Source organism: Salarias fasciatus, chromosome 3 (genome assembly GCF_902148845.1).
Source record: "Salarias fasciatus chromosome 3, fSalaFa1.1, whole genome shotgun sequence".
NCBI lineage: Eukaryota > Metazoa > Chordata > Actinopteri > Blenniiformes > Blenniidae > Salarias > Salarias fasciatus.
In genome coordinates this window covers 1,572,292-1,597,187 of record NC_043747.1, presented here as the reverse complement: position 1 = coordinate 1,597,187, position 24,896 = coordinate 1,572,292, and the positions used below count along the sequence as shown (strand labels likewise).

General features: G+C 50.1%; 1 protein-coding gene across 1 annotated transcript in view; it reads right to left on the bottom strand.

Annotated features, from left to right (window-relative positions):
- zanl (zonadhesin, like) overlaps positions 1-24,896 on the bottom strand; it is a 36,407-nt gene that overhangs the window by 1,616 nt on the left and 9,895 nt on the right. The window contains exons 10-51 of the mRNA XM_030088368.1: positions 24,545-24,683; positions 24,263-24,404; positions 23,862-24,061; positions 23,548-23,686; positions 22,869-22,988; positions 22,559-22,683; positions 22,279-22,424; positions 21,663-21,806; positions 20,396-20,503; positions 18,590-18,759; positions 18,249-18,451; positions 17,695-17,839; positions 16,013-16,260; positions 15,747-15,924; positions 15,467-15,575; positions 15,032-15,126; positions 14,712-14,888; positions 14,421-14,629; positions 14,119-14,263; positions 11,384-11,631; positions 11,118-11,295; positions 10,838-10,946; positions 10,402-10,496; positions 10,082-10,258; positions 9,791-9,999; positions 9,489-9,633; positions 8,672-8,769; positions 8,416-8,562; positions 8,163-8,327; positions 7,609-7,736; positions 6,950-7,221; positions 6,656-6,864; positions 5,097-5,241; positions 4,717-4,964; positions 4,508-4,638; positions 4,225-4,449; positions 3,824-3,985; positions 3,332-3,469; positions 2,604-2,796; positions 2,333-2,468; positions 1,758-1,874; positions 168-308 (exon numbers count right to left, since the gene is read on the bottom strand). Coding sequence (XP_029944228.1) covers positions 168-308; positions 1,758-1,874; positions 2,333-2,468; positions 2,604-2,796; positions 3,332-3,469; positions 3,824-3,985; positions 4,225-4,449; positions 4,508-4,638; positions 4,717-4,964; positions 5,097-5,241; positions 6,656-6,864; positions 6,950-7,221; positions 7,609-7,736; positions 8,163-8,327; positions 8,416-8,562; positions 8,672-8,769; positions 9,489-9,633; positions 9,791-9,999; positions 10,082-10,258; positions 10,402-10,496; positions 10,838-10,946; positions 11,118-11,295; positions 11,384-11,631; positions 14,119-14,263; positions 14,421-14,629; positions 14,712-14,888; positions 15,032-15,126; positions 15,467-15,575; positions 15,747-15,924; positions 16,013-16,260; positions 17,695-17,839; positions 18,249-18,451; positions 18,590-18,759; positions 20,396-20,503; positions 21,663-21,806; positions 22,279-22,424; positions 22,559-22,683; positions 22,869-22,988; positions 23,548-23,686; positions 23,862-24,061; positions 24,263-24,404; positions 24,545-24,683 — 6,758 coding nt within the window. The remainder of the gene's footprint in view (positions 1-167; positions 309-1,757; positions 1,875-2,332; positions 2,469-2,603; positions 2,797-3,331; positions 3,470-3,823; positions 3,986-4,224; positions 4,450-4,507; positions 4,639-4,716; positions 4,965-5,096; positions 5,242-6,655; positions 6,865-6,949; positions 7,222-7,608; positions 7,737-8,162; positions 8,328-8,415; positions 8,563-8,671; positions 8,770-9,488; positions 9,634-9,790; positions 10,000-10,081; positions 10,259-10,401; positions 10,497-10,837; positions 10,947-11,117; positions 11,296-11,383; positions 11,632-14,118; positions 14,264-14,420; positions 14,630-14,711; positions 14,889-15,031; positions 15,127-15,466; positions 15,576-15,746; positions 15,925-16,012; positions 16,261-17,694; positions 17,840-18,248; positions 18,452-18,589; positions 18,760-20,395; positions 20,504-21,662; positions 21,807-22,278; positions 22,425-22,558; positions 22,684-22,868; positions 22,989-23,547; positions 23,687-23,861; positions 24,062-24,262; positions 24,405-24,544; positions 24,684-24,896) is intronic.

The window sequence follows — 24,896 nt, the reverse complement described above, 5'->3', positions numbered from 1 at the left end:
TACAAATAAGTTTGTTTTTTTGGCTTCTTTGGTGGAAAGCGGAAGAAACAGATGTTGTAGACCCAGTATAGGACTTGAATGAACGGATGAATTAGATGGATGGATGGATGCCTGCCTGAATTCCATGAAGACACTAAAGGGAAAACAGAATCTTGAGGCGGACTCACCCAGTCCTCCGCCTCCTCCGCCTGTTATCTCCACCTCACAGTTGTTGCCCTGGAAGCCGTCGGGGCAGGTGCAGGTGTAGCTGCTGCTGTTCTCCACACACACTCCTCCGTTCAGACAGGGGTCACTCAGGCAGGGGGTGTCTGCAACAGGCGGCAGCACAGCTGTTAGAGTGTGTGTGAGGTACAAGCAAAATGTGTCTGGAAGAACCCGACAATTAGCAGCAGTGCAGACTGCTGCTAATTGTCGGGTTAGCAGCTTAATGACGGTGCGTTCTCCTGCTGGAAGCAGCCGTCAGAAGACGGTCCACTGTGGTCATAAAGGGACGGACATGGTCCGCAACAAGACTCAGGCAGGCTGTGGCGTCGCAACCAGTTGGTACTAAGGGGCCCAAAGAGTGCCAGGAAAATACCCCCCACTCCATTACACCAGGAGCAGCCTGATCCACTGATACCAGGCAGGATGGGTCCATGACGCCACATTCTGACCCGACCATCCCAATGCCCAGCAGGAATCCAGACTCATCAGACCAGGACACATTTTTCCAACCTTCTGCTGTCCACTTTCAGTGAGCCTGTGTGAACTGTAGCCTCGGGTTCCTGGTCTCAGCTGACGGGAGTGGAACCCGGTGTGGGGTTCTGCTGCTGGAGCCCGTCTGCCTCCAGGTTCGACATGTTCTGCGTTCAGAGATGCTCTCTGCAGGCCATGGTTGTTACGAGTGGTTGTTTGAGTTACTGTTGCTTTTCTATCAGCTCCAACCAGTCTGGCCAGTCTCCTCTGACCTCTGACCTCTGACCTCTGGCATCAACAAGGCATTTTCGCCCACAGAACTGCTGCGCACTGGATATGTTCTCTGTTCCGGACCGTTCTCTGCGAACCCCAGAGATGGTTGAGTGAAAACCCCAGCAGATCAGCAGTTTCTGAAACACTCAGACCAACAACCCTGCCACGTAGAAAGAGTCACTGAGATCACCTTTCTCCCTCCTTCTGATGCTCGGTTTGAACTGCAGCGGGTCGTCTTCACCATGTCTACTGCCTGAATGCACCGAGCTGCTGCCAGGTGATTGGCTGATTTGAAATTTGTGTTAACGAGCAGTTGGACAGGTGTGCCTAATAAAGTGGCCGGTGAGTGTGTTTCACTGTCTCCAGCACTGACAGCTGAGAGGGGATTTTAAAAAAGCAGCAGGATCAACACCTTGGTGAGGTGGAGCTGTTCAGCCAATCAGAGAGCTCTATTCTGAGGGTGTGGACAGGTCGGCTCCTCTCTCAGCTCCACACACAACAGGATTTATGATTGGAAATATTAAGCATGTTCATTATCTACGATCTGCCCTTCCAACGGCTCCCGAGTGGCTCCAACCGGAAAAACTCTCTCTGAACTCACCGAACACCACAGGAAGACCGGACCCCAACTCATTTGCATCCTCCCGACTATCAGAGCTTTGTCGGCTTCGATCAGGAGGAGAAGATCGGGGCAAAATTCGGCCTGATTCTCCTGTAGCGTGTACTGGCCTTAAGGGTGTGACAGTGTGTGTGAGGGTGTGATAGTGTGTGCAACTGTGTGAGGGTGTGTGAGAGAGGGTGTGACTGACCTATTATCACCTCACAGTTGTTTCCCTGGAAGCCGTCGGGGCAGGTGCAGGTGTAGTTGCTGCCGCTCTCCACACACACTCCTCCGTTCTCACAGGGCTCACTCAGGCAGAGGCTCTCTGCAACAGCCAGCAGCACAGGAGTGTGTGTGAGGGTGAGAGTGTGTAACAATCATCAGAAATGATTCAGTTTCTCTTCTTTTCCGTCAAAAGTCCATCAAAGGTCTAAAACTGAACTTTTCCACTGAAACAAAACGATGAATCTTCGGTGAATGAACAGATTCCTGCAGCTCCAGGAAGAAGTCAGCTCTCACACACTGCCGTCTCGTCTGAACACCACTGATCAATATACACTTGAAGCAGCGACTGCATTTTAACAGTGCTGCATGTTAAAGACATTTACTGGTCAAGTTTTCCACGTCTTCAACAATTCTACACTTTCAGGGCAAACGATCAAACTGCAGCTCCTGTTTGTTCCTGATGCTTCTGAAGTGGTGAAAAAGAGGAGCTTTCCTCTCGTTGGTGCTCTGGTTGTGGAGACACGTGGGACACGTCCCCTTCAGAAGCTTGGCTCTCACCTCGGTAGCAGTCCCGTCTGGTCTCGAACACGGTGCACACTTCGCCGTCCCTGCAGGCCTTGGGTGTGCACACCACTCCGGTGGCGGTGCATTCGCAGGATTGGGAGCAGTCCGCCGTCACGAACGTGGCCTCCAGCTGTAAGGCGGAGGCAGAGGGCGGGGTGAGGCGGAGGCAAAGGATGGGGTGACGCAGAGGCAGAGGGCGGGGTGAGGCGGAGGCAGAGGGCGGGGGGAGTGGGAGGCGGGTCGACGGCGAGCTGGGGCCACTTACGGGGTAGTATCTGTCCAGGAAGGTGCAGCCGCACTGGGCGTACGGCACGCAGGCGCCCTCGCTCATCACGAAGCCGGCGGCGCACTGGCAGCCCTCGCTGCAGGGGGCGTCGCACTCCGAGGGGGCCGCCAGGTCGGCACAGGAGGCGGGGCAAGACGTCATGCAGGGCGAATAGACGCTGTTGGCATCACAGCTGGGGGCTAGGAGGGAGGACACCGTTCCTTCATTCTCAAACCGTGGCATGATGGGATATCATCCCGTTCAGACACACAGAGCAGTGGTTCTCAAGATGTGGGGCGGGCCCCGCCGAGGTCAACAGACACAGTAACAGGACAAGTGTAGAGGTCAGCCGGGGAGACCGCTGACTTCATTTGGCTGTGAATTTGTTGAAGTGAACATTTCCACCAGTGACATGTGTTGGTGATGAGTGAAACTAGAAAAGCCATAAAAGGAGCAGCAGTTTCAGTCTGGATCCAAAGATCCAGCAGATTTGGAGCAGAGCATACGGCCGAACTGCTCCTCCTCATGCTTTCTCAGCTGTTCTTATCATTCGTCCTGATAGAAAGGTCTCTTGCCGCCTCAGACCGGCCCTGGCCTCCACCACTCTATTGGCTCGGAGGCTCCTCCTACTGAGGTGGAAGCTGAACGGAAACCTGAACGGGTCGCATGTCCTGAAGGTGTCGGGGACTGAAAGTGCTCCCAAACAGCAGGAGGTGTGTGTGGCGAGCTTCTTACCACAGCCGAGCCGCGTCCTCCAGGTGTTCACTGAAACTCCGGCCAGCTGGCAGGCTGCAGCGTACGCTTCCAGGCTGGCACAGCGCAGCTCCTCACTGCCGCTCTCCGCACACAGGTCATACACACAGTCTCTGCACACACACACACACACACACACACACACACACACACACACACACACACACACACACACACTCAGTGTCAGAGTCTGCTTTCAGTTTTCACGACACACATCGTGCAGCAGTTTTATACATGTGACCCTCTAGTGGAGCCTGTGACCCTCTGGTGGAACCTGTGACCCTCTGGTGGAACCTGTGACCCTCTGGTGGAGCCTGTGACCCTCTGGTGGAACCTGTGACCCTCTGGTGGAACCTGTGACCCTCTGGTGGAACCTGTGACCCTCTGGTGGAGCCTGTGACCCTCTGGTGGAACCTGTGACCCTCTGGTGGAACCTGTGACCCTCTGGTGGAACATGCTCTACTCACTCTTGGAAGGCCTCTGGAGACAGGAGTTGGTGGCAGGCGCTGAACGGTCCAGCAGGGTCGGACATGGCTCCACATATACTCGAACTGTTGTAGTTCTCCAGTTGGGTCGGAGAACATTCTTCAGTCACAAATCCTGAATCTGGATCCGTCTCCACATCTCGCCTGCACAGAAACACGTCTGAGTGAAGTCACAGTTCAGTCAGTCCGTCACCGTTCATCTCAGCTCAGCTGTTTCCGTCAGTTCAATGAAAATTAAGGCTGTCTTGTCCGAACCGAAGTCCGGGTCTGGTTTCCACTTTGCAGAACTGAAGTTCTTCAGGGAACAGAGGAGTATGAACCTTCAATGAGCTGCTCTGGAGGAGTGGTGATGGTTGGACTCCTGGTTAAGAGTGTGTTCCTACCTGTGAACGTGGACTGTGATGGGAAGCTCAGAGGTCTTCAGGAGACTGACGTCCCCGTCTGAGACCCTCCAGCTGTTGCCGAATGAGTCCAGATCTTCGACCACCGTCCCGTCGGGCTTCATGTACTCATTACTGGTGATGCCGTCGTTGTTGCCACACAGCCCCCTGACAGAGCCTCTGTAGGTTGTTGGCAGCTCGATTTCTGATGAGGAGGGAAAACCGTTACTGAGGAGGCAGCCTGACAGCTTCAGTCAGGGAGAACATGAACGTCTTCCTCTTTTACCTCCGCGGTTTTTTCCCGTCGAAGCGAACAGTGAGTCCAAACGCAGTGGTGAGCTGGACCTGCTTGGAGTTCATGGTGATGGTCAAACCATCAACCGGACTAAGAGGAGGACTCACACGCTCCCCGTTCACCTGCCAGCCAGACACAAAGAGTAGAATTTAGTGTCCTGACAGAAGAGAGGAGCCGTTTCTCATGGGTGAGGGACCCACCAGGACTTTGTTCTTCTGCTGGAAGCGAACGTTGACTCCATAAACATCGATGAGCATCTCATCCAGGAAGGACACCTTCTTCTTTGCTCCACGGTGGGTGTTCTTTCCTCTCACCATCAGCTGCTGCTGGGAGCTCTGCAGGCTGTGGCCCTGAGTCAGGACGTAGGTGTAGGCACCCTGGAAGTGGTGCTTGAAGCGGTCGAAGGTTCGGTAGTGAGGATCCCCGGAGATGGTGCACTTATCGAACCCTGAAGAGGAAGACACAACCACAGACCTCTGCTCAGAAAACACACTAAAGGGTTTGAAAGTGACGTTCAGACAGACGTGCTGCAGCAGTCAGACCTGCTGATACATGCAGTGTGTGAGGACGGTGAACTCACCAGTGGGTTTGCAGTAAAGCTCTCCAGACTTGTCCAGCTCACAAACGGCGTTCGACTGACAGCGGTGATCCTCACATGTGATGGTGCCACCGGCGTTACACTCACAGAGCTCAGTACATTCATCTGTCAGCCAGGAGTCCCCAACCTACACACACACACACACACACACACACACACACACACACACACACACACACACACACACACACACACACACACACAGAGTTACAGCTGGATATTAACTGTATGGATCCAGGCTAATCTGTCCTGAGGCGGATTCTATATGCTGTGGAGGACTCCATATGTTGTGATGGATTCTATATGTTGTGATTGGTTCTACGAGGGCGTACCCAAAAGAATCCGGAATTTGACTGTAACTTTTTATTTCTGACATTTCAAAATAAAACATCACTGTCGCCTTCAAAATAATCTCCATCCGCATTCATGCAGCGCTCCAGCCGTGTCTCCCACTTCACCAATGCGTGGTCAGACCCGTGCGTAATTGTGCCATTTTTTGCCGGCTGCGATTTTTCTGTCACCTCCTCCACATCTGCAAACCGCTGTCCCTTCAGCTGCTTCTTCAACTTGGGGAACAAGAAAAAGTCACTGGAGGCTTCATCTGGCGAATCAGGCGGATGGGAGAGGAGATTCGTCTCATTCTTCTCCAGAAACTGCGTGAGGCGCAGCGCCGTGTCCGCTGGCGCTCTGTGGTGGTGGATCAACCGGCTCCACTCCGCCACGACGCTCTGCTTCCTCCTCACATCCTCACGGAGCGTCTGAGGACTTCCTGTAGTAGTCCTGATTTACAGTCTGACCTGGAGGGACAGACTCGCTGTGGACTTTGCTGTTTTTTCCAGCAAAAAGCAGAATTTAATGTTTGCGCGCTGCTCTGGCTTCACAGTCAATGTCGCCATTTTGGAAAAAATCGCAGACCTCCTCTGCACTCTGTTGCTATAAATAGCTCCTGACAGGCGTCAGTGTCACTCTGGGAGCTCAGATTTCTCACAGATGTGCACGAGGCTTACCTGCAGCACATCTGACGGCCAGAAGTCGGAACTCATTATTATTATTGTTTTCTGACCAAATTCCGGTTTCTTTTGGGTACCCCCTTGTATATGTTGTGTAGGATTCTGTGTGTTGTCATGGATCCTATATGTTCTGACAGATGCTATATTCTGTGATGGATGATATCTGTTGTGGAGGATGTTGTGATGGGTTCTATATGTTGTGATGGTTTCCATATTTGTGGAGAATTCTATATATTGTAGAGGATTCTATATGTTTTGGAGGATTATATATGTTGTGATGAACTCGATATGTTCTGATGTACTCTATATGTTCTGAAGTCATCTTACAGCAGCACTTTCCTTTGAGGCTTTCATCAGTTTGTCACTGATGGTTTGAAATCATGCACAGACTGAGGAGGATTCTCACTGCTGGTCCTGACAGACTTTGCTTTGGAGTAAATTTCGTGCCAACTGTTTCCTCCAACATGGAGTTTCTGCTCGTTCTAGCCTGTCTTCAGTGATCAGGACTCGCTGTTGAAGTGCCTCACTCACATCATAGTACTCTCCATCTGGGCTCAGACAGCCACACTGCTCCAGACGAACACACGTCTTGTCACTGAGGACGAAGCCGGCGTCACACTGGCAGCCCTCCACACAGGTGGTGGAAGGAAGGTGGCAGGAGAGGGGGAAGAGGTCGGAGCAGGTGGGGGGGCAGGGGGCAGTGCAGTCTGAGTAGTGGCTGTTTTCAGGGCACGGTAGGGCTGCAGGGAGAGGAAGGAAGTGCTGATGAAGGTCAGGTGGCTGGGAGCGTCTGTGCGGCTCTTCATCAGCGAGGCAGTAACTCACGGCAGAAGGTGCTGTTCCTCCAGCTGACGGTGACCCCGGCGCTGTGGCAGGCCTGAGCGTACGCCTCCACGTTGTCACACAGGGTCGCCTGCATGCCGTCGTACTGGCACATGTCATAGATGCAGTTACCCAGGAAAGCCTCGGCGTGCACCACGGCGTGGCAGGGCTTGAAGCGGTCGGAGAGGATCACCGCAGCACACTGAGCCTCCAACAGCGTCTCCTCTTCGGCGGTGCAGTTCGGGTGGATGTCTGGACGAGTGTCAGGCTGACAGCTGCAGAGGAGAAACTCAGTCAGGCTTTACAGAGCTGAGCCTTCAGAACCGATGGCTGTCCTGAGGTCCTGGATGAAGCAGGCTGAACAGTCTGCTGGAAGTTATGAGATACATCAGGAAATAAAGCACAGCTGGGAGATGATCGGTCCCGAAGTCAAAGGCCAGGCAACAGAAGAGGCACAGAAAAGATGAAGACAGAAAACATCTATTAAATCAAAAGTCATGTGGTGCCCGCTGGTAAAAGCACAACAACAGCAGCATCAGCTGGTTTCACCTCCTCAGGTAGAAACGTCAACAGCTTGTTGAAGTTTCAACTCGTGGAATAAACTCCCCGGTATTTCACACAAGGTTGTGTTTGGCAGACGGTGCAGGAGCAGAAACACTGACCCGGGATCACTGTCTCCTTCAGACTTCCAGCTGTTTCCCAGTTCAATGGCGTCCTTGGCAGGCTTGTTGTCAGGCATCAGGTTGTCATCAGAAGAGTCATGGTTGTAGTTTCCACACATGCCACACACCTAAAGGGGAGGAGCGACCCTTGAATCTGGAACATGCACTGTCTAATGTCTCTTGTCAGCAAGCTGCTGCAGGTCTGGGAAAGCTTGAAGGTGGAAATGTTCAGATGGCTCATTCTAACGCACAACTTAGAAAACCATGTTTGGACCTGCCAATAAATCCTGAAGCTCTGCAGGAGAGTCTCTGTTCTTGGTTCCCTGGGACTCCATCGCTTCAGACACTTGAGCAGCACTTTTGCTAAAAGCACTTCATAAACTTCATATTATTATTTATTACACTACATCAAAACTCTGAAGGACACAGAAATGCTCAGTCCTGTGAACTACACCTTCACCAATGTCAGCATTCCAGAGTGAACAGGAGGTAAACTACAAACAGCAGAAGACCGTCATCATGCATGACCCAGCAACAGTGTTTGGTGTCTGTACCTTGTTGAAGTACTCTCCAGGAATAGTAATCTCCAGGTGATGGACACCATCAAACTTCACCTGCAGACCAAAGTCAGTGTCCAGCAGGTTGTACGCTCCGCTGGTTATGACTTTGGCTCCGACCGATGCGATGGTGACAGGAGTTCGCACTCGTCGTCCATTCAGCTACAACCAGGAAAGAGGAAACATGTCGGTCATTGATTGATTGTGTCGTTCATTTATTACTTGATATTTGCTGAACTCTGATACACACCAGAACTCTGCGGGCCTTCTGCAGCTCCACCACAGTGTCATGAGGCAGGTAGACGGTGACTGAGCGGACGTAGGATCCGTCCGGTTGACCACGCTCCTCGTTCTTGGCTACGATTCTGAAGGGAGTTACATTGGTGGTGTTGCAGATCTGAAAGAGTCAGACAATCGTATTTCATACTTCAATGGAAAAGCAGACACAGGTGCAGGTACAGATGTGACAGATGTGTGTTTAAGACGGAGTGAAACGCTTCTCATACCTCCACCAGAGTGTATGTGCAGGTACCCATGAAGGTGTGCATCACACCGTCGAACGTGTAGTAGTGAGGGTCTCCGGCGACATGGCACACTCCTTTACCTGAGGGGGGAAATGACCAACATCTGTCTGACATGTGCACCGTTTACAGGAACATCCCAGACCGCTAGGAACTCGGTGGAGACACACTGGGGTCACACCCCGATGCTCTGAAGGGGAAAAGATCAAAACTGATACCTGCTGGTTCAATTCCCATGTTGCAGGGTCTGGATTTAAGAGTCAGAGAATTAAAGCTATTTGTCTCCTGATTACAGATGGTTCGGAACACCCCGTAAAATATTCTAAATGCTGCACACATGCTCAGTTCATCATGTCATATGATAAGTATGGTGGTGGGAGCGTGGTTCAGTGGTGAAGCCTCCTGGGGAAGGCAGCTGTGGATAATCTGTGCTCACTACTTTCCCTGCTTTCTCCCTGTAGCAGCTGGGCGTCGATGTAAGGGACTTAGCTGGGACAGATGGGAAGCAAGAATGGGGGCCAACCATGGATGACCATGTTGATGCAGGGCAGGATGGTGAAGCCAGACGGGCACAAGAAGGGAAAAGACACTTGACTGGCTCTGTGTGTGAGTGTTCACAAAAAGCTGGGAGGATTCACGCAGAGGTGTTACACTGATATGTTCAGGTGATGTGTGAACACTCCCGGTCATGTTTGGAAAAGAAGAAGGAGCACCGTTTGTCTTTGTGGCGGTTGAACAGTTTTGTCTCAGAGCTCTGTTGCTTTGTGAAGCGTGGTTCCAGGTGTGGACCCTGGGTTCTCACCTGTGGTGTGACAGCCCAGCACTCCTTCCACCACTTTGCACTCCTGAGCAGGGCTGCACTGCCACGGCTCGCAGCTGATGTTGTTATTGCCGCCACATTTACAGCGTTCAGAGCAGTCCGACTCTGTGAACCAGGAGTCTCCAACCTACACCAGCACACAAGAGAAGCGGTCACTGATGCTCGCTGACCAGCCTCATTGTTTCTCATTCAGTCTGTATTTGTTTCAGTGTCTTTTAAACTGTGCAAAAACCAAATGTGAGACCAGCATCAGGTCTGTCCCTGTGCCAGTGAAGCTCACTTACCGGCCGGTACTTCCCGTCTTCATCAGTACATCCACACTGATCCAGAGGGACACATTTGTCTCCGCTCTGGACGAAGCCCGGGTTGCAGAAGCAGCCCTCCACACAGGGCTGGTTACAGGGACCGCCGGGTCCTGCAGGGTTCTGACAGCTGGGCTGGGAGCAGGCCGGGCCACACGGGCTGTAATGACTGCCTGAGGGGCAGTTCAGAGCTGGAGGGGGAGAGGTTTGGGTCAACAGCTGAATAGGAAAACTTGCAGAGCCATGAGCCGCCCAGCACACGGTGAGGCTTACGACAGAAGGTGGTGTTTCTCCAGGCGATGTGGACTCCTGCAGCGGCGCACAAGTCAGCGTAGCTCTGGATGGCCTGGCACAGAGCCACCGTCTCTCCTCCAGTGGCACACATGTCGTACACACAGTTTCCAAAGTAAGGCTCCGGAGGCACCACGGCATGGCAGGGCTGAAAGACGCCTGAGGACCAAGCCAGAGAAGAGCTGAGCGGCTCCACAAGGCGGGATTCATGGATGTTCAATGGGTGGATTTCATCTGGACTCATGTTGAAGTGCCGTTGAGCAACACAGCAACTACGGTGTGTGTCTGTGTGTGTTTCATACCACTGGGATCAGTGATCATGCCACAGCTGGTGGGTTTCTGGGCCTCTTCCTCCACTTTGTCATCACAGTCTTCCTCCTCTCCTCCATGAGTACAGCTGGAGAGAAAGTGGTGTGTGTCATTCACAGCAGAGAAAACTCACTGTTCTGATAGTTACTACTACAGTTACTCTGATACATTTTTACTCTGAATGGCACTTTAGTGATATGTTTCCATTTTAATTGATACTTCATTGATCCTTGATCAGTAATATTGGGACTTTATTGATAATTTCAACTTTTCTTCCTTGTCAGCAGCAAGTGGTGAGCACACACAGAACTTCATCTTAAATGTTGTAGCTGTTGGTTTTTCTCCTGAAGCGCCCTGTGAGCTGGAATGAGTTGGATGTCTGTGATCACTGGCTCATGTGGATGAGCAGCTGAGCAGTGTGGGACTCACTCCGGTCGGGGGTCAGGAACCTGCCAGCTCTCTCCCAGCTCGTTGGTGTTAGCAGCTGGTGTATTGTCCGGTTTCAGGTTGTCGTCTTTGGAGTCTCCGTTAAAGTTTCCTGCAGAAGCAGCAGCAAACATTAAGATCAGTCATCAGAAGACATCTGGGGATGTGTGAGGAGAAGCTTTCTGATTCTCCTGGAACGTCACAGGAAGCAGACGGAATCACTTCATGTGCTTCATAACTTATAAAGACATGAGGATCTGACTGTGGAGACACTGGTTCTTACCACACAGGCCACAGAGAAGGCCACTGTAGGAAGTTGGTACAGAGACGTCAGCGTGGTGGTTCCCATCAAATCTCACCCTCAGGCCGAAGCTTGTCTCCAGGACAACAAACTTTCCACTGAGGTAGATCTGAACCCCACTGGTGAAGGTGACGGGTGGAACAACCACTGTACCATTGACCTGGAGAACAGCAGGGTTGATTTTAAAACAGCTGGAACAACGCAGAGCTTCAGATTGACAGAGGTCAACCCTCTCATGCTAGACGAACCTGAACTTTGCGACCTTGACCCAGAGTGAAGGTGACTCCGTCCACGGTGACCACCACAGCTCGGACGTAGGTAACCTTCCTGTTGCTTCCTCGATGCTCGTTCTGAGTGACCACGGTGAAGTAGGGCATGTCCGAGGAGGCGTTGCAGGGTTTGGTGAGTGTGTAGGAGCAGGCACCCATGTAGTGGTGGGTGTGTTTGTCAAAGGTGTTGTAGTGAGGATCACCACTTGCTGAGCATATTCCACTCCCTGTCCACACAGAAACACAATCAGCTCAACTGTCTGAGGGTTCTCACATCGAGAGCACAAAGTGGCTTCAAGCACAGTTTAGCTGCTTTATTTCAGCAGTTTCATCTTGTGCAATAGACACCCATAAAACGAGGAGCTGTAGAGAGCCTGCTGTTGGGGAGGCATAACGAAAACATTACTCTGAGAGACTCAGATCAAACATGGCAGGAGTCATCTATCCTGGTGAGGCCTCAGAGAGGAGGACAAAACGAAAGGCCCGCCATGACCACACTTCAGGCCTGAGCCTCACACAAACAGATAATGGCGTCTCATCTCAAGCTCCCCACGGGCCTGACGCGGTGGTGCAATACCACCGTCCCACCTCACGAGGGCGCACGTGAGACCCGCTGCCAAACACCCTGCCAGCGCACAGCCTGATCGGCTGAGCTGGGAGGTGGGAGGCGGGCATTCCCCGCCAGTCAAAATTGTCATATCTCATTTACCCAGATCAATAAGTTAATAAATTACTTAAAGTGATCAACTACTTCCGGTAATCGATACTTCAGTAATTTAGTACAAATTACCCAACGCAAACCCCAACACTGGACAGAGCCACATGATCTTCTGTTTTCACAGGTACAGTCCTCAAACTGCAGAGGTGCAGTGGTTAGCAGTGAGTCTTTCATTACTCCTGTCACTGAGCTTGGGTGTAGGACACGAGAGGCACAGTCCAAAAAGTGGAAAGTACATTGACGAAACTGACCCTTCATGTCGGGGTTAGCGTTGTGCTTTGACTTTGAAAATGGCGCATATGTTGTTGCAGTCGAGGTTTCTCATTATTTTGCTGTTCGACCTCTCACACAACATTATTGTGTTACCCAGCCCATGATTTTCTGAATGGGGAAAGTTGTAAAACACACCTGAAGTAGTCACCTCCACTTTCAATCGGACGAGAGAAGGTGTGGGCTCTGGTTGTAAGGCTTCCTGAACGATCTTTTCTCAAAAGACACTCGTGACTCAACAACAAGCGCTCCAGCTCCAGCCCGGTCTCGATGTCCAGCATCATCTGGTACTGTGTGGACTGACGCACCAGGTCTGCCCTCAGCTGACACTGATGCTCCTTCAGAGACAACAGCTGCATCTGTTATCCAGACAGATGCACGGGGTAAAGGCTCTGAGTGCCGGCCAGAGTTCCCTCCTGAGACGCTTTCATGATCAACTGGCACTGCAGTTCCATCTCCAGTAGATAGAGTTCACTGTTAGCTTCACCAAATCTGGACCATCATACACTGGGGCAGTTGGCAGTCAAGTGTGACATGACTGGGAGAAGACCGCCCCTCCAAATCTGAGGCCATGGTCCTCGACCAGAGGAAAGTGGTCTGCCCTCTCCAGGTCGGTGGAGAGACTCCGGCTCAAGTCGTGGAGTTCTCGTGTCTTGGGGTCTTGTTCACAAGTGAGGGAAGGATGGAGGTGAGATTGAGAGGTGGATCGGCGCAGCGTCTGCAGTGATGCAGTCGTTGTTTCGGTCCGTTGTGGTGAAGAAAGAGCTGAAAGGAGATCTTCTCGATTTACCGGTCAGTCTACGTCCCCACCCTCACCTATGGTCAAGAGCTTTGGGTCATGACCGAATGGACAAGGTCCCGGATGCAAGCAGCTGAAATGAGTTTCCTCTGTGGGATGGCTGGGTGATCCATTACAGACAGGGGGAGGAGCTACATCAACAGGGAGGAGCCTGGAGTAGGAGCCACTGCTCCTCCACATCCAGAGGGGCCAGCTGAGGAGGCTCAGCATCTGTTTGGGAGGGCTAATGAGCGCCTCCCTGAGGAGGTATTCTGGGCATGTCCCACTGGGAGGAGACCCCGGGGAAGACCAAGGACAGATTGAGGAGACTATGTCTCTCGGCAGCCTGGGAATGCCTCGGGATCCTCCAGGAAGAGCTGTTGACAGGAAGTCTGGGCATCCCTACCTAGACTGCTGCCACCACCAACCTGAACATGAGATGCGGTTGAGGACAACACAGGACAGCTTAGTCGAACTGCTGCTATGACACTTTGAACCTGAGTCTGAGACTACCAGTTTTGACATCAATTCATTTTAGCCTGAATGAACCGTTTCTAACGGACAGGTCAGACTGTCCCGTTTCCACGAAGACTCAATATCGTGTCCAAGTTTATCTGCACTGAGAATATCCTCCCAGTCGGTCAGGGGATCAATCCCAGAAATTACAAGTTAATGGTCTCTGGCTGACAGCTGGTTGGCATACCTCCCTCCCCATTCCCACCCGCACTTGTGATCGGCAAAGATCACATTTTAAATACTGTAAAAGCTGCAGACACGCTCAGGTCATCATGCCATTTGAAGAGATGTTCAGGTGATGTGTGAACACTCCCGGTCATGTTTGAAAAAGAAGAAGGAGCACCGTTTGTCTTTGTGGCGGTTGAACAGTTTTGTCTCAGAGCTCTGTTGCTTTGTGAAGCGTGGTTCCAGGTGTGGACCCTGGGTTCTCACCTGTGGTGTGACAGCCCAGCACTCCTTCCACCACTTTGCACTCCTGAGCAGGGCTGCACTGCCACGGCTCGCAGCTGATGTTGTTATTGCCGCCACATTTACAGCGTTCAGAGCAGTCCGACTCTGTGAACCAGGAGTCTCCAACCTACACCAGCACACAAGAGAAGCGGTCACTGATGCTCTCTGACGGGCCTCATTGTTTCTCATTCAGTCTGTATTTGTTTCAGTGTGTTTTAAACTGTGCAAAAACCGAATGTGAGACCAGCATCAGGTCTGTCCCTGTGCCAGTGAAGCTCACTTACCGGCCGGTAGTTCCCGTCTTCATCAGTACATCCACACTGATCCAGAGGGACACATTTGTCTCCGCTCTGGACGAAGCCCGGGTTGCAGAAGCAGCCCTCCACACAGGGCTGGTTACAGGGACCGCCGGGTCCTGCAGGGTTCTGACAGCTGGGCTGGGAGCAGGCCGGGCCACACGGGCTGTAATGACTGCCTGAGGGGCAGTTCAGAGCTGGAGGGGGAGAGGTTTGGGTCAACAGCTGACTTGGAAAACTTGCAGAGCCATGAGCCGCCCAGCACACGGTGAGGCTTACGACAGAAGGTGGTGTTTCTCCAGGCGATGTGGACTCCTGCAGCGGCGCACAAGTCAGCGTAGCTCTGGATGGCCTGGCACAGAGCCACCGTCTCTCCTCCAGTGGCACACATGTCGTACACACAGTTTCCAAAGTAAGGCTCCGGAGGCACCACGGCATGGCAGGGCTGAAAGACGCCTGAGGACCAAGCCAGAGAAGAGCTGAGCGGCTCCACAAGGCGGGATTCATGGATGTTCAATGGGTGGATTTCATCTGGACTCATGTTGAAGTGCCGTTGAGCAACACAGCAACTACGGTGTGTGTCTGTGTGTGTTTCATACCACTGGGATCAGTGATCATGCCACAGCTGGTGGGTTTCTGGGCCTCTTCCTCCACTTTGTCATCACAGTCTTCCTCCTCTCCTCCATGAGTACAGCTGGAGAGAAAGTGGTGTGTGTCATTCACAGCAGAGAAAACTCACTGTTCTGATAGTTACTACTACAGTTACTCTGATACATTTTTACTCTGAATGGCACTTTAGTGATATGTTTCCATTTTATTGGTACTACATTGATCCTTGATCAGTAATATTGGGACTTTATTGATAATTTCAACTTTTCTTCCTTGTCAGCAGCAAGTGGTGGGCACACACTGAACTTCAACTTAAATGTTGTAGCTGTTGGTTTTTCTCCTGAAGCGCCCTGTGAGCTGGAATGAGTTGGATGTCTGTGATCACTGGCTCATGTGGATGAGCAGCTGAGCAGTGTGGGACTCACTCCGGTCGGGGGTCAGGAACCTGCCAGCTCTCTCCCAGCTCGTTGGTGTTAGCAGCTGGTGTATTGTCCGGTTTCAGGTTGTCGTCTTTGGAGTCTCCGTTAAAGTTTCCTGCAGAAGCAGCAGCAAACATTAAGATCAGTCATCAGAAGACATCTGGGGATGTGTGAGGAGAAGCTTTCTGATTCTCCTGGAACGTCACAGGAAGCAGACGGAATCACTTCATGTGCTTCATAACTTATGAAGACATGAGGATCTGACTGTGGAGACACTGCTTCTTACCACACAGGCCACAGAGAAGGCCACTGTAGGAAGATGGTACAGAGACGTCAGCGTGGTGGTCCCCATCAAATCTCACCCTCAGGCCGAAGCTTGTCTCCAGGACAACAAACTTTCCACTGAGGTAGATCTGAACCCCACTGGTGAAGGTGACGGGTGGAACAACCACTGTACCATTGACCTGGAGAACAGCAGGGTTGATTTTAAAACAGCTGGAACAACGCAGAGCTTCAGATTGACAGAGGTCAACCCTCTCATGCTAGACGAACCTGAACTTTGCGACCTTGACCCAGAGTGAAGGTGACTCCGTCCACGGTGACCACCACAGCTCGGACGAAGGAAACCTTCTTATTGCCTCGTCGGTGCTCGTTCTGAGTGACCACGGTGAAGTAGGGCATGTCCGAGGAGGCGTTGCAGGGTTTGGTGAGTGTGTAGGAGCAGGCACCCATGTAGTGGTGGGTGTGTTTGTCAAAGGTGTTGTAGTGAGGATCACCACTTGCTGAGCATATTCCACTCCCTGTCCACACAGAAACACAATCAGCTCAACTGTCTGAGGGTTCTCACATCGAGAGCACAAAGTGGCTTCAAGCACAGTTTAGCTGCTTTATTTCAGCAGTTTTATCTTGTGCAATAGACACCCATAAAACGAGGAGCTGTAGAGAGCCTGAACAGAACCACATGATTTCACCAGACAGTGTGAGTCGTCAGGTGGAATTGTCATCCTACAGCAGTAGTGTGAAGTCTGGAAGTACTGTTAGCACTGCTAGCCCCATCAAACAAGTTCTGTCGTTCTCCATAATCTAAAGATCACTGGAAAATGTGCCTGGAGTCAAATACCTGTCCAGTTTTCAACTTTGTCCAGAAAATGAACGGCTTTATTTTGTAGAGCTAAGACTTTGTATGCCCTCTAAATGCATCTCGGCTCCGTCCCCTCTGCTGGGCGGAAGTAGTTTCATTAGCTGCCTTGGACCCTAGATGGATTGACTGTGACTGGGTTGTGTGATGTTGAGTGACAGTGTGATCAGCCAATCAGATTTATTGTGTCATTGACAGACTGCCCTATGTCCAGCGGAGGTTGTCCTGCTGGTCTTGTTGGAGCCTTTCAGATTAGCTCTGATTGGTTCATGGGTGGCTGTTTGATGATGGTAATGTACTGTCAGTTATCCTGAAGGGTGATGGCGGAAACTTTAAACAGTAACACCAGGTGAAAAAATGGTGGTCCTGCTTCGGGATCCTTTTTTAAGATGCCCATTTGCAGAAAAAAATGAATTTATAAGCAGAGGACGACTGTCGCCTAAAATGGATGTGCTAACTGAAAACAACAGAGGCTTTGCTCTGCATTTTACAAGGATGTCATGAAGTGATTTATCAAGAAGAATGGCATAATGGATTTCATCTACAAGTGATGAGTGATTGCTCGGTTTTTTTCTTTACTCTGTGGATCAGGTTGGTGCTAATGTTTGGCGACTATATGCTTCTGGCTCAAAAACTCTGTCTGTGTTGTTGCTGTGTCACGGTCTGAGTGTTGTCCAGTGAGAAGTGACCTGAGGGAAGACTATCTGGTGTCTTGAAGCCTTGTGGTTGTTTATCAGCTGTCATGTTGTTGACGATTTACTGCTGAAGAATTGCTGCATAATAGTGGCCTCGAATTCAAAATGTCTTTGTATTGTAGGACATCTGTGGGGAACAGTGGTTTCTTGTTGGAATGGGGCCACTGCTGGTCCTGATTGGAACATGACACAGATATTCTCAGTGAAGTGATTCTGACTCCAACTGGAGACCTGATCACAAACAGTGTGTAGAAAAAGATGGAGCTCAAGCAGCCCTCCAGTTCTTTCTGGATGGACCCTTCTGACCAGGATCTGATGCTAGTCCTGTTTACAGGAGGGCTTTTCCTGGGACTCTTGCTGTGCATGGGGTCACCTCCAGTGGGTGTCTGAGTTGAACGTACCCACAGGTCGACAGCCATATTCTCCATCATGCAGCTGGCAGCTCTCAGTCGTTGGTTTGCAGGTGGTGTTCTGGCACTGGATCACTCCTCCACTGACACACTCACACTTCTGCTCACAACCCTCCAGGTACCAGTCATCACCCGCCTGACAAACACAAAGCACATTCACAAGTGAACACTCAACCGCTGAAGAAGTTCTCTGACATATCACCACAGGTTCTCCCGAGCTGTGTACGGACACAGATTTAAAGAAAGGTATGTGTTTGATTTGGAGAAAACCACGACCATGTGGGAGGTGATGTGTGATGACCAAGTGTATTTTTTCATGATCTGCTGTTTGAACCGTGTGATTCTCCTGAAAACTGCAGGCCTCATCACAAATGAATGAGACCATAAGTCCCTGCATGTTTGTTGTGTTTCCTCAGTGTGTCTGGAGGTTCTCTGGACGTCCCTTCATGGTTCTCCTGTATCATACAGCCACCCTGTCAGCAGCCGGCTGTGGCAGGGGGAACCTGAGGTGTTTGGTTCTGTTGTTTGGGGCTGTTTCCACTCACAGGGTGATAAGTTCCACTGGAGTCCACACAGCCGCAGTCCTTCAGCGCCACACATTTGTCATCACTGAGGATGAAGCCCGGGTTACACTCACACCCCTCCACACACACGTCCTCACATCCTGGTGGTCCCCCCGTGCCCAGACACGTCTCTGGACAGGAGCTCACACACAAGGAGTAGGAACTGTTTGGAGGGCAGGTCGGGGCTGTGGGGGGCACAAGAGGGAAAAGGTCCATCTGTCAACTTGCTCTGTTCAGCACCTCAGTGCTGCTAGCTGCTGTGCTAATGTGGGAACGAAGGTCAAGAAGTGACTTCAACTCTCGGTGACGTAAAGAGGACTTACAGCAGAAGTCCTCAGTCCTCCACGGGTGGACTTTGGCTCCAGCGCTCAGGCAGGCGTCCGTGTAGGCCTGAAGCTGGTCGCACAGAATGTGCTGCTGGCCGAAGAACCGACACATGTCAAACACACAGCTCTGGAAGAACGGAGTGGGATCCACCACTTCGTGACACTCCCTGGAACAGAACAGGAAGATCACCCAGGTCACAACATTCTCATGAAGAGTCCTCAACTACAGCCTGACATGATGCTTCTTCACTCTGAGCTTTCAAAGGTTTCTTGTCAGAAAGGCTTCATGGACGGGGTGTTCTCCAACACAGAGTGTGCAGGAGTAACTCATGGACCAAATGACCACTGAGACATGAACTCTCAGTCAGGCAGCCTTTGTCAGGTGTGATATGGATCCAGCCTTCCAGAGTTCATGGACGGGGTGTTCTCCAACATGCAGGAGTAAGATATGGATTAACTCAGGGGTTCTCCACCTCTTTAGACCTTTGGGCCCAGATGTCCCAGACAAAGTGTTGAACAAGCATCAACACTTGTGAATTTAATGTGATAAACTGTGATCATCTCAAAGGCTTTTCTCTATAACATGTATGTAAAAATGGAAAGATACAGGGCTTCTCAACCCTGGTCCTCCAGGTCTGGTGTCCTGCATGTTTTCAGTCTCAGCCAGTTGCAGCACACCTTGTTGCAACAAAGACTCATGACTGGAGTTTTCAACAAGCATGGCGAAGACCTCACATCAGATTGAGGAGTACTGAAGCAGAGATAGTGTTGAAACATGCAGGTCACCTCCAGAACCAGAGTTCAGAAGCTCAGACACATAACAACACTAAACAGGTGAGCCTTTAAGACAAACAGTGTTGCTACAAGAACAGGGTCAAGTCCATTTTATGAGGAAATCAGAAATCCCCAAATATTCTGATCTAAATGCTCAAGATTCCAAAGAGAAAGCATGATCAATAAAATTCTGTTTGAATAAAATATGTATATTAGGAGTAGTAAAGGTTTGAAATAATAATAGTTTGACAATCTGGCAGTCTTCATTTTTTCTCTAGAAATACACAGCAAGTTGTACAAAACTGTGACAAATTCAAATGTAATCATGTTCTGAAAGAACCACTTGGGCCTGACTCTCAGGCATGTTCAGAGCCAGTCTGGGTGGAATGGACAAACCGATAAATGAAACTAGAATTAATCTATCCTTAAAGGGGTATTAAGGAGTTTTTCAACTTTAAAAATACTTATTTTCCACCATAAATACGTTACACATTTTTAATGATGTGTACAATGTGCCCTGACATATTCATTGCAAGTACCGCTAACAGCACTAAATTGTCACTTGAAAGTTGCAGTGCCGGTCCGGCACCAGAGTTTTTTTGGGGAGAATTTGAAAGGAATGACGTAATGCTCGCTCCGGCTCGTTAGGTTTCGTTTTGTCCGCCAGATGCTTATTGAGCAACAACTGAGCAGGATCTTCCAGAAAGTAAGAAAAGACCGGCTTCTTGCACTGCTACAACTCCAGCACAGACTCCACCAGGTAAAAGAAACTTAAATTTTACTCGAGCGCTACTAAAAGAGCGAGGAAGGAGTTCCCCTCTTCCGTGCACGCAAGCCACAGGCATGAGTTTTTCACTAAGCTGCATTACGCCCAAGGCCTGCAGGGGGCGCTGTTTCGCATAAAACGTGCAAACTCCTTAATGCACCTTTAAGAAAACTAAAAGAAGAGAAGAAGAAGACTCAGAGGGAAAAGTTGTGGCTGCTTTAGATGTACTTCAGGTATCTGGAGCAGATGAGTTCAGTTCTCACCTGAAGGGTCCTTTATCGTTGTTTATTTTGCCGCATTTGTCTGGTTTCACCACCTCAGCCTCCAGCTTGGGGTCACAGACGGGGCCAACCCCAGAGCCTTCCTCACACCTGATAAAGCAAACACAAAGCAGCAGGAATCAAAACAGGAGGAGTTCAAGGAGGATTTACAGATGAATGAAGACTGATGATTATCAATCAGTTCTCACAAAACCACTGAGTTATTAATCTAAATTGTAAAACTCCCAGACATTCACACATATAACAGATGTGTCATGATGTTGTTATTCTATTGGAATCAGTGACAAAGAGAAGATTGTCATATATTCTGGAAATCATCTGGTTCCCTAAAAAACAAAGGCTTCAGGACATTTTGAGTGACAGTTTTGAAAAAAAAAAATGCAAGGACTCATTGAATCAATAAAATGAAACAAGGCTTTAATGTCACTCTGCCTAAAACAAATCCACATAAAGGAATTGGAAAAATGCAATCAAATGAAATCCACCAAGTGTAAAATCTGTTGTGACAAAAAAAAGTTATTTTTTCTTCCATGTGACAAAAAGAAAACATGTAAGATGCAAAATAGAAGTGTGGGAGGTCTTCATCCATTCTTAATCCATCCATCATCCGTCAATCATCCATCCATCCATACTTAATCATCCTCCCATCCATCCCTCCATCCATCCATCATCCATCATCCAACCATCCGTCCATCCCTCCATCACCAATCCATCACTCCATCCGTCCCTCTATCCTTCCATCTATCACTCCATCCATCATCCATCCATGCATATATACATCCTTGCTTCATCCATCCATCATTGATCCAAAAATCCATACATCCATCTATCTCTCTGCCATCCATGCATCCATGAATCGATCAATCTATCCACCCATCCAACCATCCCTCCATCCATCCATCCATCCATGCAACCATTCATCCAACCAGTCCTCAATCCATCACTCAGGTCAGCAGTCCATCTGAGCTCTTCATTTCGTTCCATCATTTTGAAGAGGACGTGTGTGCGTGTGTCTGGGTCAATGTGTTATACACAGACATGCCTCAATAATGTGCACCGACATTACAGGGACCTTGGTGTGTTGTGAGGACTCTGCCAATGTCACCATCATTCAGAGTGTCTTCATATTTGTTAGTGACTAACTAACATGCTCTTACATGATGAGTGATAGTCCTTAAACACCACTGGAGCTCTGATCTGAACCTGGTGGCACAGATAGCAGAGCACAGATGAAGGTTTAAACACTCACGAGTCATCTTCGTCCTCCTCAGTCTGCCAGCTGTTCCCAAAGTCGTTGATGTTCCCCACCACAGAACCATCTGGTCTGGAGAAGTCGTTGCCAGGATTCCCATCGTAGTCGCCACACAGGCCACACATCTGGTCGAAGTAGGAGCTGCAGGCACAAACACCAGAAGGATTAGGAGCTTTCAGGAAGACGTCTTCAGAAGATTTACAAGACCAAACACTGATATTCTAACACTGGTTGGAATATCGGTGAAACAATTCAGGAGTAATCAGAAGCAGAGCAGGATGAGAGGATTCATTACAAAGAGCTGAACTGGGAGTTAAGCAGAAGCACCAGACAGCGAGAGGATTGATGTTCTCTTCTTTCCCCTGAGAACAACCAATCCCATCACAACACCATCATTCATGAGAGATGGACAGAAAAAGGCCAACCATCCCCAGATGGACAGCTGGACAGCTGGACAGCTGGACAGCGGTCCATGGCCTGAGACTGTCAGAGGTTGATTGATATCAGCCATAGAGACAGACCTTTCCACCTGAGATTTCTGCCACCGCCCTTCAGCCAGACTTAAAGTCAAAGTGTTTGGTTTCACTGACAGAATCAGATAGCTGATACTCACCTGGGCACTGAGATCTGGGCGTAATGGTTTCCATCCCAGCGGACCCTCAGACCGAAGGTGGTCTGCAGGGTGACAAACTGACCGGCGATGCTCAGAGACACCAGGGGGGTCGGGGAGTGAGGGAGGGCCACCCGGACCCCGTTTACCTGTCCCAGGGAGACACACCAACACAGAACATCAGCCTCACATTAGAAAAACGGGCCTTTCACATTCAAGTCAAGGTGTCTGCTGGGATGGACGTGCTGCTGGGATTGTTTCCAGTGTTTCTGTCATTACTGACCAGAGTTCTTCGGGCCTTCATCAGAGTCACTGTGACTCCATCCACGGTGACATAGAGCTTCCTCAGGTAGGACACACCTGCTACTCCCCTCTCCTCGTTCTTCCCCTCCACAGAGAACCACGGACCTGCACAGGAAGCAGCAACATCTCATCAAAACATGTCTGAGTACCTGGAACATCTGCTGAGGTTTTTCACTTCCTTCTGTTGGTGTCACAGTGCTACATGTGTGACTGTCTTTCAGGGAAACATGCTGCAAGTGTTTTCATGATCAGTTCTCTAAATCTATCAACAGATTGAGAAGCTGTCCCACCTGTGGTATTTTTGCAGCTTCTGGCCAGTGTGTATGTGCAGGTTCCCATGAAGGTGTAGTAGTTCTTATCAAAGGTGTTGTAGTGAGGATCTCCAGAAACCACACAGTCCTGAGAAGGTCCTGAGAGAGAAAGAGAAGGACAAGGAGCCTGAAGCTCAACAAGCAGCACCCACCTCCTGGATCCATTTATAAAGCCATCTAAAGAGCCTTGAAACTTCACAGTTCACCAAAACACAAGCTTAGTAAGGTGTGTATTCATCAGGGACACTGGACTTCTGAAATCCGTCTGAAAACGGGGTACCTCTGCTGTGGGGGACAGGATTCAGTCCAATCTCTGCTAAAATCCTGCACTTTGTACCAACTCCACAGTATTTATTAGAAAGGAGCTGAACAGTTCAAGTTAATCCCAACTCCAGGAGTCCAACAAAATAATCCTGTCATAAATTGGGAATACCAACAACATTTAATTATGTTCTTTTCCAATGGAATGCAGTTCATTGCTTCCCTTATTGATTGATGATAAATCAATATGATTAGAGTTTCAGGCCCTCCAAGTGCCCCTCTGGTCTGAGTGGACCCTCACTGCAGGGTCAGAACTCAAGCTGATCTGGATCATGCTGTGTACATGTTGTGGACAGAGTCCAGACACCAGCTGTCTGCTGGACACAGGTCCACTTACCTGGGTGATAGCAGCCCAGTTGCCCATTCTGTACTTTACACTCATGCATTGCGGGGCATTCAAAGTCTGTGCAGGTCACAGAGGGAGCATCACATCTGCACTTTTGTGTACAATCCCCCAGATAAAACTCTTCTCCAGGCTGAAAGAGGAAAACAAAACAGAAGAAATGTCATTATCTGTATCAGCAGTCCAGGGAAAGACAGTTATACCTTGAACATGATCTGTCATCCATTCACACACAACTGCTGTCGAAGGTGCTTCCACACAAACACTCACACATTCCTGTCCAGCCTGTCTGGCCCACTGCTCTGTACCTGGTAGTATTGTCCGTTGCTATGTTTGCAGCCACATGAACTCTCCTTCACACACTTGCCGGCACTCAGGACGTAACCAGGATCACACACACAGGCCTCAGAGCACTGCAGCCCGCTGCAGGAGGGAGGTTTCCCAGAGCAGGTCTCCTGACACGGGTCTGCACAGGGCTCATAGTGGCTGTTAGCAGGGCAGTCGAGTGCTGTGGGACAAAAGCAGGTGAGGTCCATGTTAGAGTTACAACTCAACGCCTCCAGCCAGCTTGAAGGGAGATTGAAGGTTTCCTACTGGCAGAAACCTCAGGTAACTCATCATTTCTGGAACTCCTAACAAGCTGGTTTACAGCCATGGCAAGACTCAGAACAGTCCCATCACTTCCTTCAATCAGTCAGCCAACACTCACGGCAGAAGGTCTCATTCCTCCAGGGTCCGATGTCGACCCCTCGGTCCTGACAATCATTGACATAGGCTTCGATGGCTTCACACAGAATGGGCCTGGCTCCATCCAGCTCACAGAGGTCAAAGACACAGTCCTTGAAGTAGCTCTGGAGACAAACAGTCAGTTTGCTCCATAAATACAATCACTTCATTCAGAGTTTCACAGATAAGCCAGTGCTCATTAGTGTGTGTGTGTGTGTGTGTGTGTGTGTGTGTGTGTGTGTGTGTGTGAACGTTCTGTGCGTACATTGGGTTTGACTTTGCGGTGGCACTTAGCGAACGGTCCCTTCTTGTCCAGCAGGATGCCGCAGTATCCTGAGCTCTCGTACTGTTCCTCCTCGTCTTCAGTGCACTCTGGGACGGTCGTGTTGGGTTTCTTATTACACCTGTTAGTGCACATATCAGCTCCATGAAACAGTGTCAAGTATTTCAGCTGTTTCACAACACAGAACAGGTTTAAATCCATCCATCCATTTTCTAAGTTGCTTCATCCTTTTTGGGTTCGCGGGAGGCTAGGGCTAGGGGTGAGCCGAATACCCGTTTTAAACGAGTACTCGTTACGGATAATGCATTTTTTGTCGAATCCCAGTATGACCCGA